Consider the following 14,610-nt stretch of genomic DNA (forward strand, 5'->3'; position numbering starts at 1 on the left):
ATTTACAAGTTTTTTCGTAGGCTCTGGTAATTCTAGTGTTAAGTTCCCTTTTTTGGGAGTGTATAAAATAAATATTTATTCAAATGTCATTTACATTTTTTATTCTTAATTAGCTTTTTAACAATTTTAAGAGTAGTGAAAGCAAGTAGACATGTCTAAATTTATTAAGCTGTCATTACCAGTATCTCTCCAGTGCTCTAGTGTCGTCAGCTGCTTCATTTCTGGGGCAAACTGCTGAACAGGTTCAAAGGTTTACAGCAGTTTTCCCACACTGGCATATACAAACTTTGTTTTAAAAATGGGTTCTTTTTCATATTTGAGCATTTCAAGGTGGTTTAACTTGCTCTACCCATTGCTACCTAGGTTATTTCCCTTGCACCAACAACCTGTTAAGTTTAAAGTAATGTTTGTATAATTGTGTAAAACAGGTGTAAATAAATAAGGGCCATAGCTTCTTAGAGCCCATAACGGTGAATTTAGTGAGGCTAATGGATTGGGAATAATGTGCAAGTAATTCAGAAGCAAAAGGAATATATTAATGTTACAAATGGCAGCAGGATTGTTATGAAGCACATTTATTTAATACATTTGTTTGCTTTTCAGCTGAACTGCTGTGGAGCGGATGAATTCTTCACCAAAGGCCTATCATTGCTTACTGGTGAATGCAGTGGCAAGGCAATTACACTTCCTGTAAGTCAAAGCTTGATTTGCTTCATGTTTTCTAGATTACTTTGTTTTATGTTTCTTGTAAGTTGAATGAGTTGTTTATGTATAGAATAATTTAAAACAAATTTGGTTTCTGTTTATAAATAACAAGTTTTCTGATTAAAAATATGTAGTCTGGGAATTAGAGCATTACATTTTTTTTCAAATAAATATATTTAATTCTTAAGTAATGAACATTTATAATGCACATTGATACCGTGTGATTTTTCTTCTGAATTGAAAAGGAAGGAATGACAACTTTTCACTAAATGGAGGATAATCAGATTAAACCTTTGTCTTTGTTTTAAATTGCAGAATTGTCACACAAGGATTGATGAACTTTTTACAACAAAGCTATATATTATTGGCATTGCCGCTTTAGTAGTCGCAGTAATTATGGTAAGCTTGGATCTTATTTTGAATTGTAAATGTAATTCTCAACTAAGTTATTGCCCCTTTAAGGACGTTTACCAAATTAAACTGAACATTTGTGGCAGTTCTTGTGTCACCTGGATTGCATGTTGGGTGTTTTCAAACTGGTCTTTGACCATTTGTTGTATAGTATTGTCTTTTTTCTCCTTCCATGGTGTTCTACACCATGTACACAGTGTAGAGATATCTGTTTCTCATTACAGTCAGGATCCCAAAACCAGACACTGACATGATTCAATTAATGAGCAAAGTTCAGAAATTGACAAAGGTATACACAAATTGACCTTCACCTTCTCTGTTTGTAGATTGGCTGCAGTGATATACTACAGTTAAACAAATAGCCCAGAATGCTTGGTACAGTAATAATAGTGTCTATTCAGAACATAATTCTAAGTTGGCTTTGTTTTGTCTTGATGCACAAACTATTAATTGTCTAAATAATTACCCAAGAAAACAGCATTCATTCAGATCTGACTTCCTTGATGGTGATGTTTTGATTTTATTCAGTTAAACTGAACTCATTTATCCCCTCATCCCCATAGCTCATGCTCTTTGAACCTGCTGTATTCCACTGCACTGACAGATACTATGAAGTAATGCAAGATGAAATTAGCATTTACACCAAGTTTACCAGGAGAACCTTAACAATGGCTAAAGATGTATTATTCATACACCATTTATTACTTTCAGTTAACACCAGTAACCAGAAACAAATACTTGCTTCCTTTACCCTAACAATTATGTTAAAAATAGTAAAACCTCAAAATCAGTGTGTAAAACAGAAATGTACCTATTGTTTGTCTGATTGCTATCATCTGAAAGGATGGAGGCAATGCTTCGTTCCGATTCCTGTAGAGTCAGTGGAAGACTTGCTTTAGCAGACAGTGGGGGAAACAAGTATTGGATGCATCAAATATATTTTCATTGAGGCTATTCACATGAAATTCTCACCAGACATTGGTATTAACTCAAGAAATTTTCAAGTATAAAATATTCACAACATTAAATGCATAAAGATTGTGTAATAAAGTGGAATGACACAGGAAAAAGTATAGAACACATGAATTTAATACTTATTGGAGAAGCCTTTGTTTATAATTACAGCTTCAAGATACTTCCTGCATGAAGAAACTGCTTGTCTACTAAACTGACAGTCTTTAAATCTTGAAGATTCCAGGGGTCCCTCTTGTCATCATCGTTATAATTCCTTACACAAATTTTCAATTGGATTTAAGTCATTTGATTGGCTGGGCCATTCTAACAACTTTATATTCTTTCTCTGAAACCAATTGAGAATTTCCTTTGCTGTATGTTTTGGATCATTGTCCTGCTGGAAGGCCCACCCACATCTCATCCTAGTTATCCTCGTGGATGGCAGCAGATTCATTTCAAGAATCTAACAGTACATGGCCCTATTCATCATTCTTTCAAATACATGAAATAAGCCAATACCATGATATGAGAAAGAGCCCCACGCCATGATGCTTTAACCTCAGACTTCACTGTTGGTGTAGTGTTTTTTCAGGTTATGTGCAGTGCCATTTTTCCTCCAAACATGGAATGTAGTTGAATGTAGTATGACAGCCAAAACGTTCCAATTTTTTCCAAATGTTTTATAGCAAACTTTAAACAAGCGTCATTGTGCCTTTTATTTAGTAATGGAATCTTGGCTGGGTGAGAACACATAGAGGCCATGCCAATAGAGTGCATTGCCTATTATTTTCTCTGTAACAATTGTACCTGCTGCCAACAAGTCTTTCTGGAGCTCTTTCCGAGTGGTCCTTGGCTCTTGGGCTACTGTTCTGACTGCCCTTCTGACTCTCTGTCAGAAATCTAGCGAGATGCTCTGGTTTGTGCCCAGTTGATGGTGTAGTGATGTTCTTTCTTCTTGCTGATAATGGCCCCAATAGTGCTAACTGGAAGATTCAGAAATTTTGAAATAGGTCTTGGGAGAGCTCTTTTTCTTTTACCCATAATCAGATGTTTCTTGTGTGAAACCTTGTGTAGCAAAACACCTTTTTATAGCCCATTAATATGTACTAAAACAAGTCAATAACAATTTACACAGATAGGAGGTGAAATTACTTTCTAACTACTTACAGGTTTTAGCTGGTTGCTTTCCTTGGTCTACTGCTTTTTCTTTTCTTTTTTTCTTCCACTTTATTACACATAGGTTTATTTATGGCCTTCATGTGAAAAGCCTCATTGGAAATATATTTACTTCAATAAATGTTGATGTTTTCACAACATATTTCCCCCACTATATTTTAAAACATGTTTTAGTACTGTTTTTTTTTTATCCAGATGTCTATTTCTCTGTAGTAATACCTAGTGGTTTTAGGCTGGCATTTCTCATGCAGTGGTCTATTTTGCTAGCATAAAATATGTGTGTGGATAGTTGCTGACCACATTACTTCTTTTTTTCCATACTTCTGCAGCTCACTGTCCCTTAGTAAAGCTGGAATCAATGTAGCACTACATTACAAACTGGGTGGGGTTTGCCAGTAACTCACCCAGCCTTGCCTCAGGACACACTCACACACAGAGACATTGGTTCAATAAATCGATGATTAAGAATATATTTAAAAAAAAAAAAAACATGATTGCAGTCTAAACACAGTCCAGATTTGCAGATTTAGAAGATGGTGAACAATGGAATGAAACTCCCTGTGACCACCCTCCTGAATGTTATATAAAGTTTTATCCTAACATGTTCCAATTGTAAGTCAAGTTTCGTAGAAGTTGGGCATGCTCTACAGACAAAAACATTTTCCAACCCTGACAAAATCACAAACAAGCAGGTGTCTGGACAAGATCATAAATCCAAAGAAAACAGTAATCCATTGGGTGTAATTGTAAACCAGTTGTGAAACAAAAAGATGCCATCAATTGCAGTTACTCTGTCGGCTCCTTATGGCTTTTTTTAAAAGTAGCACCCCATCTTGTTTCACCCAGCAGTCCCTGCAGCATCTGCCAGAGAGCTGCACTGTGCTTCAGTACTCCGAAGGCTTCTGGAAATTATAGTCCATTTTAAGTAGCACTGCTACACAAGTTAGATACTAGAGCTTAGGGTGTTTCATAGTGATTTAATTTTTCTATTTCAAACATCTCGGAAGAGACTCTTTATCCTGCTGGTCAAAAAGTGTACATGTATAGCATTTAAAATAAGTCGGGTCATAACTGTAATAAAATTGTTCATATACTATGTAATGGCATCTTTAAATTGTGTGTGCTTAAAACAACTCTGAACACCCATTCATACCACTGTGTTATGTTTCTAGACTGAGTTACCATAACAAAGAGTTATTTATCCATTCTGTTAAAAAAATGTGATAGTTTTACTTTTCAGAAAATGACTGAAATGCATTGTGCAATTTTTACCTGCTGAGCAAGTGTTCATTTTAAGTAACTAACACTAGATCCCCGGCTTTTATGTTCGATTTTTGAACATTAGGGCAATTTTTGTTAAGGAACTACAGACATTACTTTGTGTCTCTGCCATATTTGGAACTTCAGAATTTTTTTCATCACAAATGTCTATTCTTGGTACATGTGAATTATATTTTGAGCATAATGTATCCATCCATCAATCTCTTTCCTAACCTGCTTATTCAATTCAGGTTGTGGGAGCCAAAGCATTTTACAGTAGTATTCTCACAAGGCAGAACCAACGCTAGAAGGTGCAGCATTTAATCAGGGGGCACACATATTCACTCACCACAGGATAATTTAGAGTTAGGAGGATGTTGAGGAAAACCAGAGCAAACAAAAAAACCCAAACCTACAAAGACAGAATGTACATATTCTGTACGGATAGTGCCTAGGATAGGATTTGAGTTGTGGGGTAGTGACACTAGCCATTGCCTTACTGTGCTGTTGCTCTTAAGATGCATTATGCTAACAAAATTTGAGCTGAAGCAATAATTACTTTATCATAGAGGATGTGGATAAGCCTAAAACATAAAAAGTACATTCATCTAAAGAGTCATTCAAAACCGTATGAGTGAACATAACTTTATAAAACTTTACAAAAAAAAACTCTTCACTAATTTTGTGTTGTTGCCTGTATGTATGATTTGAGCTGTGTAGATGTATACAGTATTATTCAGCAGATTCTAAGAAGTGTGAACCACTTACAGTGAATATAATAAAATATAATAGTAATCCTAAGTAAACATTTCTGTTTCAGTACTTAGTATTTCATGTATTGTGTTTGCAGTCTGTTGACATGGGTCTGTTGTCTAAGTATATTCATGAATAAAAGCATAATACGTTTTTTCTTTTTATTTTTTGTCTTTTAGATCTTTGAGATGATTTTCAGCATGGTTCTGTGCTGCGGTATTCGAAACAGCTCTGTATACTAATGTGATGCAGGTTTTCATCTTCAGTACAAATACCATGAAAAACACCTAAGAATTTTTTGTGTTATCATTTTCAAATATTATAATTTGCTTGCTCATATATTTACGTCTTATAATATTTGTAGCTGTTTTTTTATGTACAAAAAAGTTACCTTTTGAAGTGTTTCATTTTATGTTGACAATTGGATGTTGCCCACAACAGTGTGATCCATCAAACAAAGGAATGCATCAGAAGTATACAGTATATTAATTGAGATATCTAAAGTTAAAAAAAATAAAACTTAATTTTCTACTGAATCTTAATTCAGAATAATGCTCATACTTCAGAAATGATCCAGCAGAGATTGATCTTCTGATAGTCTTCCAAGCCCAAGGCAAACTGCAAACCCATCTTAGAGGTTTTCAGACTAGTCTGCATGCACCTCATTAATAAAGGTGTGGTGTCTGCACTCAAGTACTTTTAAATTTAGGGCAGAGATCAAGAAAGTTGTTATCTACAGCAGTAGAGTCTTGCAGCTAGATATACTGCAGCCCTGTGAATTAGCTGTTATATCCTTCCTAAAAGTCTTGTGTAGACATGCCCACTGTGCTTGCTTTGTCGTAAAAGGATTTACATAGCAGAAAATTAATGTAGGTACTGTATGTCAGTTTGAAAATAATCAATTCATGTAGCTTTTTCTGACTAATTCATTTTTAAGATCAAGGGGAACAAAAACTCATCCTGTTAGCATCGGGTGAAATCAGCAACCAGTACCAAACTAAGATGCGTTTCCATTGCATGGCAACCCCTCTCATCTTAGGTCTCCTTGGCTGGTTTGCTTCCATTGTTGGTATGTCTTTGAGAAGTCTGGGGAGAACCAGAAAACATGGAAGCCTGTGCAGTTCCATTGAACCTCCCAAGCAGTGACCAGTAGAGGAGCTAGACTAATTGTCCTGGGTTTATGAGGTTCCACTATTTGTTAACCTAGAAAATGTTTTAATTGATAACAATTCTAGAAAAGCAAATTTTATTTTTTTTAACATTGTCCAAGTGAAGGAAAGAACACTTACTCATGGGTTGCATTGTCAATGATCTGCCAAAAATCTGTTGAAAATAAGATGGTAATTGTGGCTTTGGGGTGAAAGTAATTAATATTAATATTGTGACCCATACAATTTTTACTTTTTGTTGAAAATTGTTACATCCTGTGTAGGTAACTGAAATGTTGATATTTAAAACAGCAGGCAATTACTTTGGTATTTTGTGCTTGCAAACCAAGCAGAGCCCAAACCTGTTGAACTTTCCCCACTTAGTCCAGATTTTGAAGGTTTCACGTTTATCAAGATGGGCACTGGTGATTTCCTGTGTTGTTGTTTGTGCAAACCAGGCAGTAGCATTGTTTAAGTTACCCTAAAATAAATGATTAATGATGTTTGGAATCCAATAAGTTGTTCTTTTCTATGTAAATGTTATCATTTCAAGTTTTTTGTTCTTATGTAAATAACATGTTTGATTTTGGAATATACCAAAATTCCAAAGAAATCACAAACAATACATTTCATATGTTTTTGGTGATGCTTTTAAACTCATGTCTTGTCTGACTTTAAATTCATTTCAAGTTAAAATTAATCTTGTAACATGTACAGTTATATAAAACTATAAAAGTTAATGTGTTGAAATGTTTATCTATAAATATATATAATTTCCCTCTGGTACTCTTGTTATTAAAAGGAACACAAGTGAGTCTTTAAATTTGACACCTTTGCTATTTGTCACTGTCAGTTTTATTTTTTTTATATCTGTATAAGATCAAATTAGGAGTGCCAGACACACTTTCTAGAGGTCTGCAGTAGCCACTGAAGGCGATTTCATGCTTGTTTCCTGTTTTCTCACTCTTCAAAGGCTGTGCTTGGCGCTAATCTTAACACTTGCTCATATGCACTCATTCTTAGCTTTCATTATTTTTTCTGTTCTCTTGAAACGCAGTGCATCTTCTCCCTAGCTTCTGTTCAAGCATTGTTGGTTTATAAAGCAGACAGAATGCAGAATACTTACACAGAAACATGTAACTAGACAGTTCATTCTTTAGAATGTGTACATACCAGTGCTCTTCATGGTTAGGCTACATTTTTAGACAGCATTTAGAGACTAAATTCATGAATTTGTTAAAGCAGCACACAACAGTTTTATGAGCTTAAGTTGGTCCTTTACATGTGGGGATAGAGATTTAAGAAGCGTGATTAAGTAAGGAGTGAAATTCATGAAAAACATTTTACCAACATCATATTAGGATTTGAAAACCTGCAGAACCTTGGATCCTCTAGGAACTGTGTTTGACATCTTTAATTTGTGCACATACTGTATTAGTGTTTCTGCATGCTGGGCTTGAAAATTTGCCTCTAATTGATGTTTACAGTTGCTTTTTCTCTGAGTGCATCTCCTTACATCTCCTTATTATCCCCATCATTGTGGAGAACTGCTTGTTCTCATATTACCGAAATGTCTCTTGGCCTTTGCTTGGCTGTGATCCCTCAGTGTAATCACTGAGGTTCAGAATTGAAAACACCTAATAACTTAGGTTAGGGTGTATGTGATGTGCCAAGCAACTTTTATCTCCTAGTAATGGAGTATCATACTGTAAAAATCACCTATTTGCCTTTGGAAAGAAAACATCATTGTCTTCAATGTTTCTCTATAGCTTGAATTAAGTGTATTATATAGAATATACCATTTATTTAGGTTTTTGTGTTTTTCTTTTTAGGTTTTTGTGCATATTTGTGAGGTCTGTTTAGTTGTATGTTTTTCTAGTATAATGACTTTTTACAAATCTTTTAAAAAAATCAGCAGGCGAGATACACAAAAATAAACTCTTTTGAGACTGTATGCTGTTTTACTGCATATGTGCCTCCTTTATCAAGATTATATTGGGCAGAAGACTGGATATTTTGATTTCATAACTTATTACAGTGGCCCACATTACTTTAATTGAAAACATGATATTTTATTCAAGTGCATGCATTTCTTTAAAAACCTTGCAAGTATGACTCGAGTTCACAGAATAAACAGGACAAGATTGTAATCTTTTGTCTAATATGACCTTGGACAGATGCATATTTTCTTTTGTATTCCTAGCATATAAATGAAAGAAGTGATGAAGGAATGACTTTGTTTTTTAGGGTAGTGAATGGTAACGGTGGAGTCCAGAGATAAGAGATCCTAAGTGACAAAAATCTTCTTAAATATTGAAAGGTGATTGTCTGCCACTTGTCTTTTTAGCCAGAGTATGTCTGTACGGAGGGCGACAGATTAACTGAGAACAATAGCACTGGATTCATCTAGACTGTAACATTTCAATTTTCTAAATAACTACTTTTGGATGTTTTGTTAAGATTCAGTGAAATATTTTAATGGGGACAGATTTGATATTTTTTTCTAACAATGGAAAGTAAAAAGTAAATGTGAAAGCTGTCAACTTTTTATAATTAGCTCTATACTTTATTAGAATCTTTTTCATTAAGATTAGGCCATTAAACACTGCAGTAAATTGTAGCACTTTAGAAATCAGTGTGACAAGATGATAGATAGGGAATTCTTGACAAATAACACAACAGCCTCTGTGTGACCAGGGGCACATGGCCATCTAACCATTTCTTGGTATGTGAGAGACCTACAGCATCTTGGACTGCACTGTGGTGTCTTTGTTGAGCTTTGCCTGTGCGCACCTTCAGATAAAAAGTTTCTACAGTGGAAGTAAAACGTGGTGGAGAGTTGGCTTTGGAAAAAAAAAAAAATCTTGGGACCTTGTTATGCTTGTCATCAGCACGTTACTGAAGAATATTGGTCTTGCATTTTATTGTAATTGTTAAAGATGCATCAATTTTTAAATCTTCAAAATCCAATCCAGGGTCGTTGGGATTTGTTAAAGTGTGCCTTTCAAACTGAGACTTTCGGTGTTTGGTCAGTGGTGTCTGGACTTAAATATTTTTCATGTCAAAACCTTTTTCTAAAACATTTGAGTCAGGGGGCACCTTCCAAAAATGGCATCGACATGATGATTTATCACTTATTTGCTTGAAAAAGATCATTCTTTAGCTTGTATTTCCATAACACCAGTAATTCAACACACAGTTGTTCCTTGGGAAAGCTAACACTGTAAAAATATTGTAAAAGCTATATTGGTCTGTTTTAAAGGATAGCATTTGCTGCTGTTGCACAGAAGTTGAACTTAATTTGGTGCTGGGACAGCGAGTATTGTTAATGTGTAGCCACCCGGAATAGGTTGTATTCCAGACATGTCTGTAATCTATAAATTATATAAATTTAATTTCTGTACATTTAAGACCATAATCCCAATTCAAACCTAGAAAAAGGCCAAATAAAAAACAATGCTCTTTTCCATCAATGCGTAGATGCTGCAGTGCAACTTAAACTCTGCTCTGCTCTGAGCCGATCTGTTCCTCTGTAGGCTAAGTCATACAAATGGGTAAAACTGGCACCAGGCAGCAAAACTGAACAAGAATAGGAGCCTGTAACACTAACTTGGGAACAGTTGTTCAGAGTGACTGGACTGGATGCATTCAGCAAAGCTTCAGAGGTGGTTACTGTAGAAAAACAAGATGATTCAAGTATGGTGTCAGTGTATGGAAAAGCTAGTGAGCATGCACTTGCTTTAAATTGCAGTTAAAGCTTAGGTTCGGTCTGAAGGAGTTTCACCACTCTTAGATTTTTAGACTGGAGACTGTTAAACCTTATTTCTTCAATCAAAATACCCTCTTTGGTGTTTTTCAACGTTCTGAAAAAATCTCAGAACGTTTTCTTGTGTAAATAAATGCATTGCATCTTTTATTTGTGTGTGAGGCATGCACTGCCCCGATACTAACCATAAAGAAGCAAAGTCAGGGGTGCCACTTGATAGGCGCGCACCTCAAATCGGCCCAACTGTCTAGATAGTACCAGATAGCTCTGAATTCCTTGTGTCCACTTTTTTTTTTTTTTGGCCTGCTTTCCTGTTCAAAACGAATGTGCCTGCTATAGCCTACTGCTTTAGATTTCATGTTTGCACACCTTGAGACCTTATGTATGGTTATGCACTGTAACTGTTAAGGTGAGATATGTACTGTTGACAATTTGTTCTTTTTTCATTAGGTGTTAAAGCTAAGAAGTACATTTCTGTAACAGAGTTACACATTATTTTCAAGTGAAAATTCCATTTGGCTAAATAACCAGAGCTTTTAGTTGTTAAGTAATAGACATTGCTGTTAAGACATTTTCATTGTGGCATGGTGTCTACTGTGTGTCAAAGCTCAGGATTGCTGTCCACTGTAATTTCCCTGGGACCTATCAACACCATGATTGTATTTTTTCTTTTTTGTCAAATATTGACTCATTATTTTTCAGAATATTAATGTCATGTTAATAAAGAAATAAATCACTTCGAAGTTGTGCATTTCAGTGGAAACTTGTGTTTTGGTAACGTGAATTTTTGAGCCTGACTTGAGTTCAAGTACTTTCGGTCCCCACTAAATCTGTCCAGAAAGAGATGTGAAAACTACAACATAAACACTGAAAGATTTCATTTAACGTCAGTTAACTACACATCAGATTGTCTGTTGTGCAATTACTATTTACCGAAAGTGTACAATTCTTGGACAAGTTTTTATTGTCTATGAAATACATTGTGTGTATAGTGTGGTTCTTATTTACAGTTGTCTTTTTCCTTTAAAGAAAAGTAAAAATAGCATACCAAATAATCCACATTTACTGTAGTACAGAAGATTGCTTCCACACCATATACAGTTGTGCTTGAAAGTTTGTGAACCCTTTAGAATTTTCTATATTTCTGCATAAATATGACCTAAAACATCATCAGATTTTCACTCAAGTCCTAAAAGTAGATAAAGAGAAACCAGTTAAACAAATGAGACAAAATATTATACTTGGTCATTTATTTATTGAGGAAAATGATCGAATATTACATATTTTTTGAGTGGCAAAAGTATGTGACCCTTTGCTTTCAGTATCTGGTGTGTCCCCCGTTTGCAGCAATAACTGCACTAAACGTTTCCAGTAACTTTTGATCATTCCTGCACACCGGCTTGGAGGAGTTTTAGCTCATTCCTCCGTACAGAACAGCTTCAGCTCTGGGATGTTGGTGGGTTTCCTCACATTAACTGCTCGCTTCAGGTCCTTCCACAATATTTCGATTGGATTAAGGTCACGACTTTGACTTGGCCATTTAAAAACATTAACTTTATTCTTCTTCAACCATTCTTTGGTAGAACGACTTGTGTGCTTAGGGTTGTCATCTTGCTGCATGACCCACCTTCTCTTGAGATTCAGTTCATGGACAGATGTCCTGACATTTTCCTTTAGAATTCTCTGATATAATTCAGAATTCATTGTTGCATCAATGAAGGCAAGCCGTCCTGGCCCAGATGCAGCAAAACAGGCCCAAACCATGAAACTACCACCACCATGTTTCACAGATGGGATAAGGTTCTTATGCTGGAATGCAGTGTTTTCCTTTCTCCAATCATAACATTTTTCATTTAAACCAAAAAGTTCTATTTTGGTCTCATCCATCCACAAAACATTCTTCCAATAGCCTTCTGGTTTGTCCATGTAATCCTTAGCAAACTGCAGATGAGCAGCAATGTTTTTTTTGGAGAGCAGTGGCTTTCTCCTTGCAACCCTGCCATGCACACCATTGTTGCTCAGTGTTCTCCTGATGGTGGACTCATGAACGGTGGAGTCCAAACTCTTCAGAGATGGTTTTGTAACCTTTTCCAGCCTGATGAGCATCAACAACTCTTTTTCTGAGGTCCTCAGAAATCTCCTTTGTTCGTGGCATGATACACTTCCACAAACATGTGTTGTGAAGAGCAGACTTTGATAGATCCCTGTTCTTTAAATAACACAGGGTGCCCACTCACACCTGATTGTCATCTCATTGATTGCAAACACCTGACTCGAATTTCACCTTCGAACTAATCACTAATCCTAGAGGTTCACATACTTTTGCCACTCACAAATATGTAATATTCGATCATTTTCCTCAATAAATAAATGACCAAGTATAATATTTTTGTCTCATTTGTTTAACTGGTTTCTCTTTATCTACTTTTAGGACTTGAGTGAAAATCTGATGATGTTTTAGGTCATATTTATGCAGAAATATAGAAAATTCTAAAGGGTTCACAAACTTTCAAGCACAACTGTAGCCCAAATGATTAACCATGTCAAAAAAATACAAATGGTTGTAATTGTTGCTTATCCATGTGGTCATCCCAGGTTTAAGTGATAGCCAACACTGGGTGAAAAAACTAATTATACACGTCATTGGGTCCACACACTCCAGTTGTCTGGTCATCTTCCATTGCTATGCAGATTATGATTGATTGGCGGGGAGCGCAGTGTTTGTGTGTGTGTGTGAGCACATGCCTTGTTATGGCCTGGCACTATACCCAGAGATGGCTTCATTACTGTGCCAAGCCTATAAGGTGCCTTATGGCACTGAGGTTGAGCAAGTGGTTTGACATTGCTGGTTATTTTTTTGTGAATAAAGTAAATTTAGATATTCCAGTTGAAAATGAAGCTACATTCTGCTGCTGCTGCTGCTGTTTCATGAACTTTTTCCCCATTCTTAACCACAACACTTGGAAGATTGAAAATTCTCTATGGTAGCAAGCTTTCTTGTTGGTGAGGAACAAGGAAACCAGACCACGTCTGTGAGTAAATACACAAGTGATGAGGGATTCAAGGTGGATGGCAGTCATTGCGTGGACTGGTCATAAAGATCCTTATGGGTGATCCTGGAAGAAATAATCTCATGTGGAACCACTGTTGGCAACCTTAGCTCATCTGATTAAAGGGAAAAAGCCTTCTGTTTCTTCTTCACCAGATGAGCTGTGAGGATCAAGGCATTTTGCTGTACATTTTAGCTATGGATTACTGGAGGGTGTTCTAATTAATTTGGGGGCAAAAAAAGCAAAGCCTATTACGCCTTAGTGAACAGCCCAAGAAGAGGAAACTGGAAAGAAGGTGGCACCAAGTGCTCTTTCAGCTTGTCTGGGAGTAAACGAACTGTAATGCAGGAACCTGGGACTCATCTCTCACTGTCTTTTTCTGGCCAGCTGTCCATCAGCACAACACGTCTGTTATATTTTTTCTTGTGAGGCCTTGCTTAGATTGACCTATGACCTCCTTTGTTGATCATTTGGGTACAGTGAAAATAAGAATGCCTTTACTCTCCAGACTAATGACCTCAAATTTAGTCTTGGCGCTGTCTGAAGGACATGCATTATAACTGCAGACACCATGCAGGGTGTGCTGTGTGTGTGTGAACGTGTGCCCAGCAGTGGACAGGCACCTTTCTGCATTGCAGGAATAGGCAGTGGCAAGTGGTGTAGCTTGAATATGTCGAAATTATCTAATTTCCAACATGGTGTGAACTTCAGGAGCTGGCAGTGACAAAGTGGGCATCATTTCAAAGCTCTTGGTTTAGTTTTCATCCAGTTAAACAAACCACGTGTGCTTCATTATCTCACCCAGGCTTTTATTACGTATTTAATAAATGTACAGCAAAGTCAGCCTTACTCTCGAGAGAATAATGAAGGCCTTGTGTGCAGACTGAGCAAAGTGCAGCTACTTGGTGTATAAACACACTGACACCTGTCTTCTCTGGATTTGCCACCTATAAGCAGCACACATTGGACGTGACGACTCCTTTATGGTACCCGTGTAGGCACATTTCCAGCATTTCTTCATTCAGATGGGCCAGTCAAAAATGGGGGATCTGCGGCTGTTCTCGTAGTTTGTTGATTCTTCTTCATTTTGTATTTAGATACTGGGATTCGTCACTTTCAAATAGTCCCAAAATCCTTCAAATTATTTAGTGTGCTCTTCAGATTCATTTCGTAGTCCTGTTGAACTCATCCACCCAAGAGAGTTTTGTTGTACTGGATCTGTGTACTCCTCTGTTGAACTTGGCAGCTGTTTTTGTACCCGTTGTACATTATTTGACCCGAATTACAATATTTGGGAGTTTTAGACAGATATATAGTGGAGGCCTAATATGCATTACCTTTGCTAATCGGATTGTGAGGTTTATTTTGGTAAGAATTACATTTTCAT

The 14,610-nt window shown here is 36.4% G+C and overlaps 1 protein-coding gene across 1 annotated transcript in view; it reads left to right on the plus strand.

Moving 5' to 3' along the window:
- Positions 1–10,924, plus strand: part of cd81a (CD81 molecule a) — an 88,867-nt gene extending 77,943 nt beyond the window's left edge. The window contains exons 6-8 of the mRNA XM_039753393.1: positions 604–690; positions 1,021–1,104; positions 5,439–10,924. Of these exons, the coding sequence (XP_039609327.1) occupies positions 604–690; positions 1,021–1,104; positions 5,439–5,501 (234 nt within the window). The 3' untranslated portion in view covers positions 5,502–10,924. The remainder of the gene's footprint in view (positions 1–603; positions 691–1,020; positions 1,105–5,438) is intronic.
- The last annotated feature ends 3,686 nt before the right edge of the window (positions 10,925–14,610 follow it).

This window comes from Polypterus senegalus, chromosome 1, assembly GCF_016835505.1.
Source record: "Polypterus senegalus isolate Bchr_013 chromosome 1, ASM1683550v1, whole genome shotgun sequence".
NCBI lineage: Eukaryota > Metazoa > Chordata > Cladistia > Polypteriformes > Polypteridae > Polypterus > Polypterus senegalus.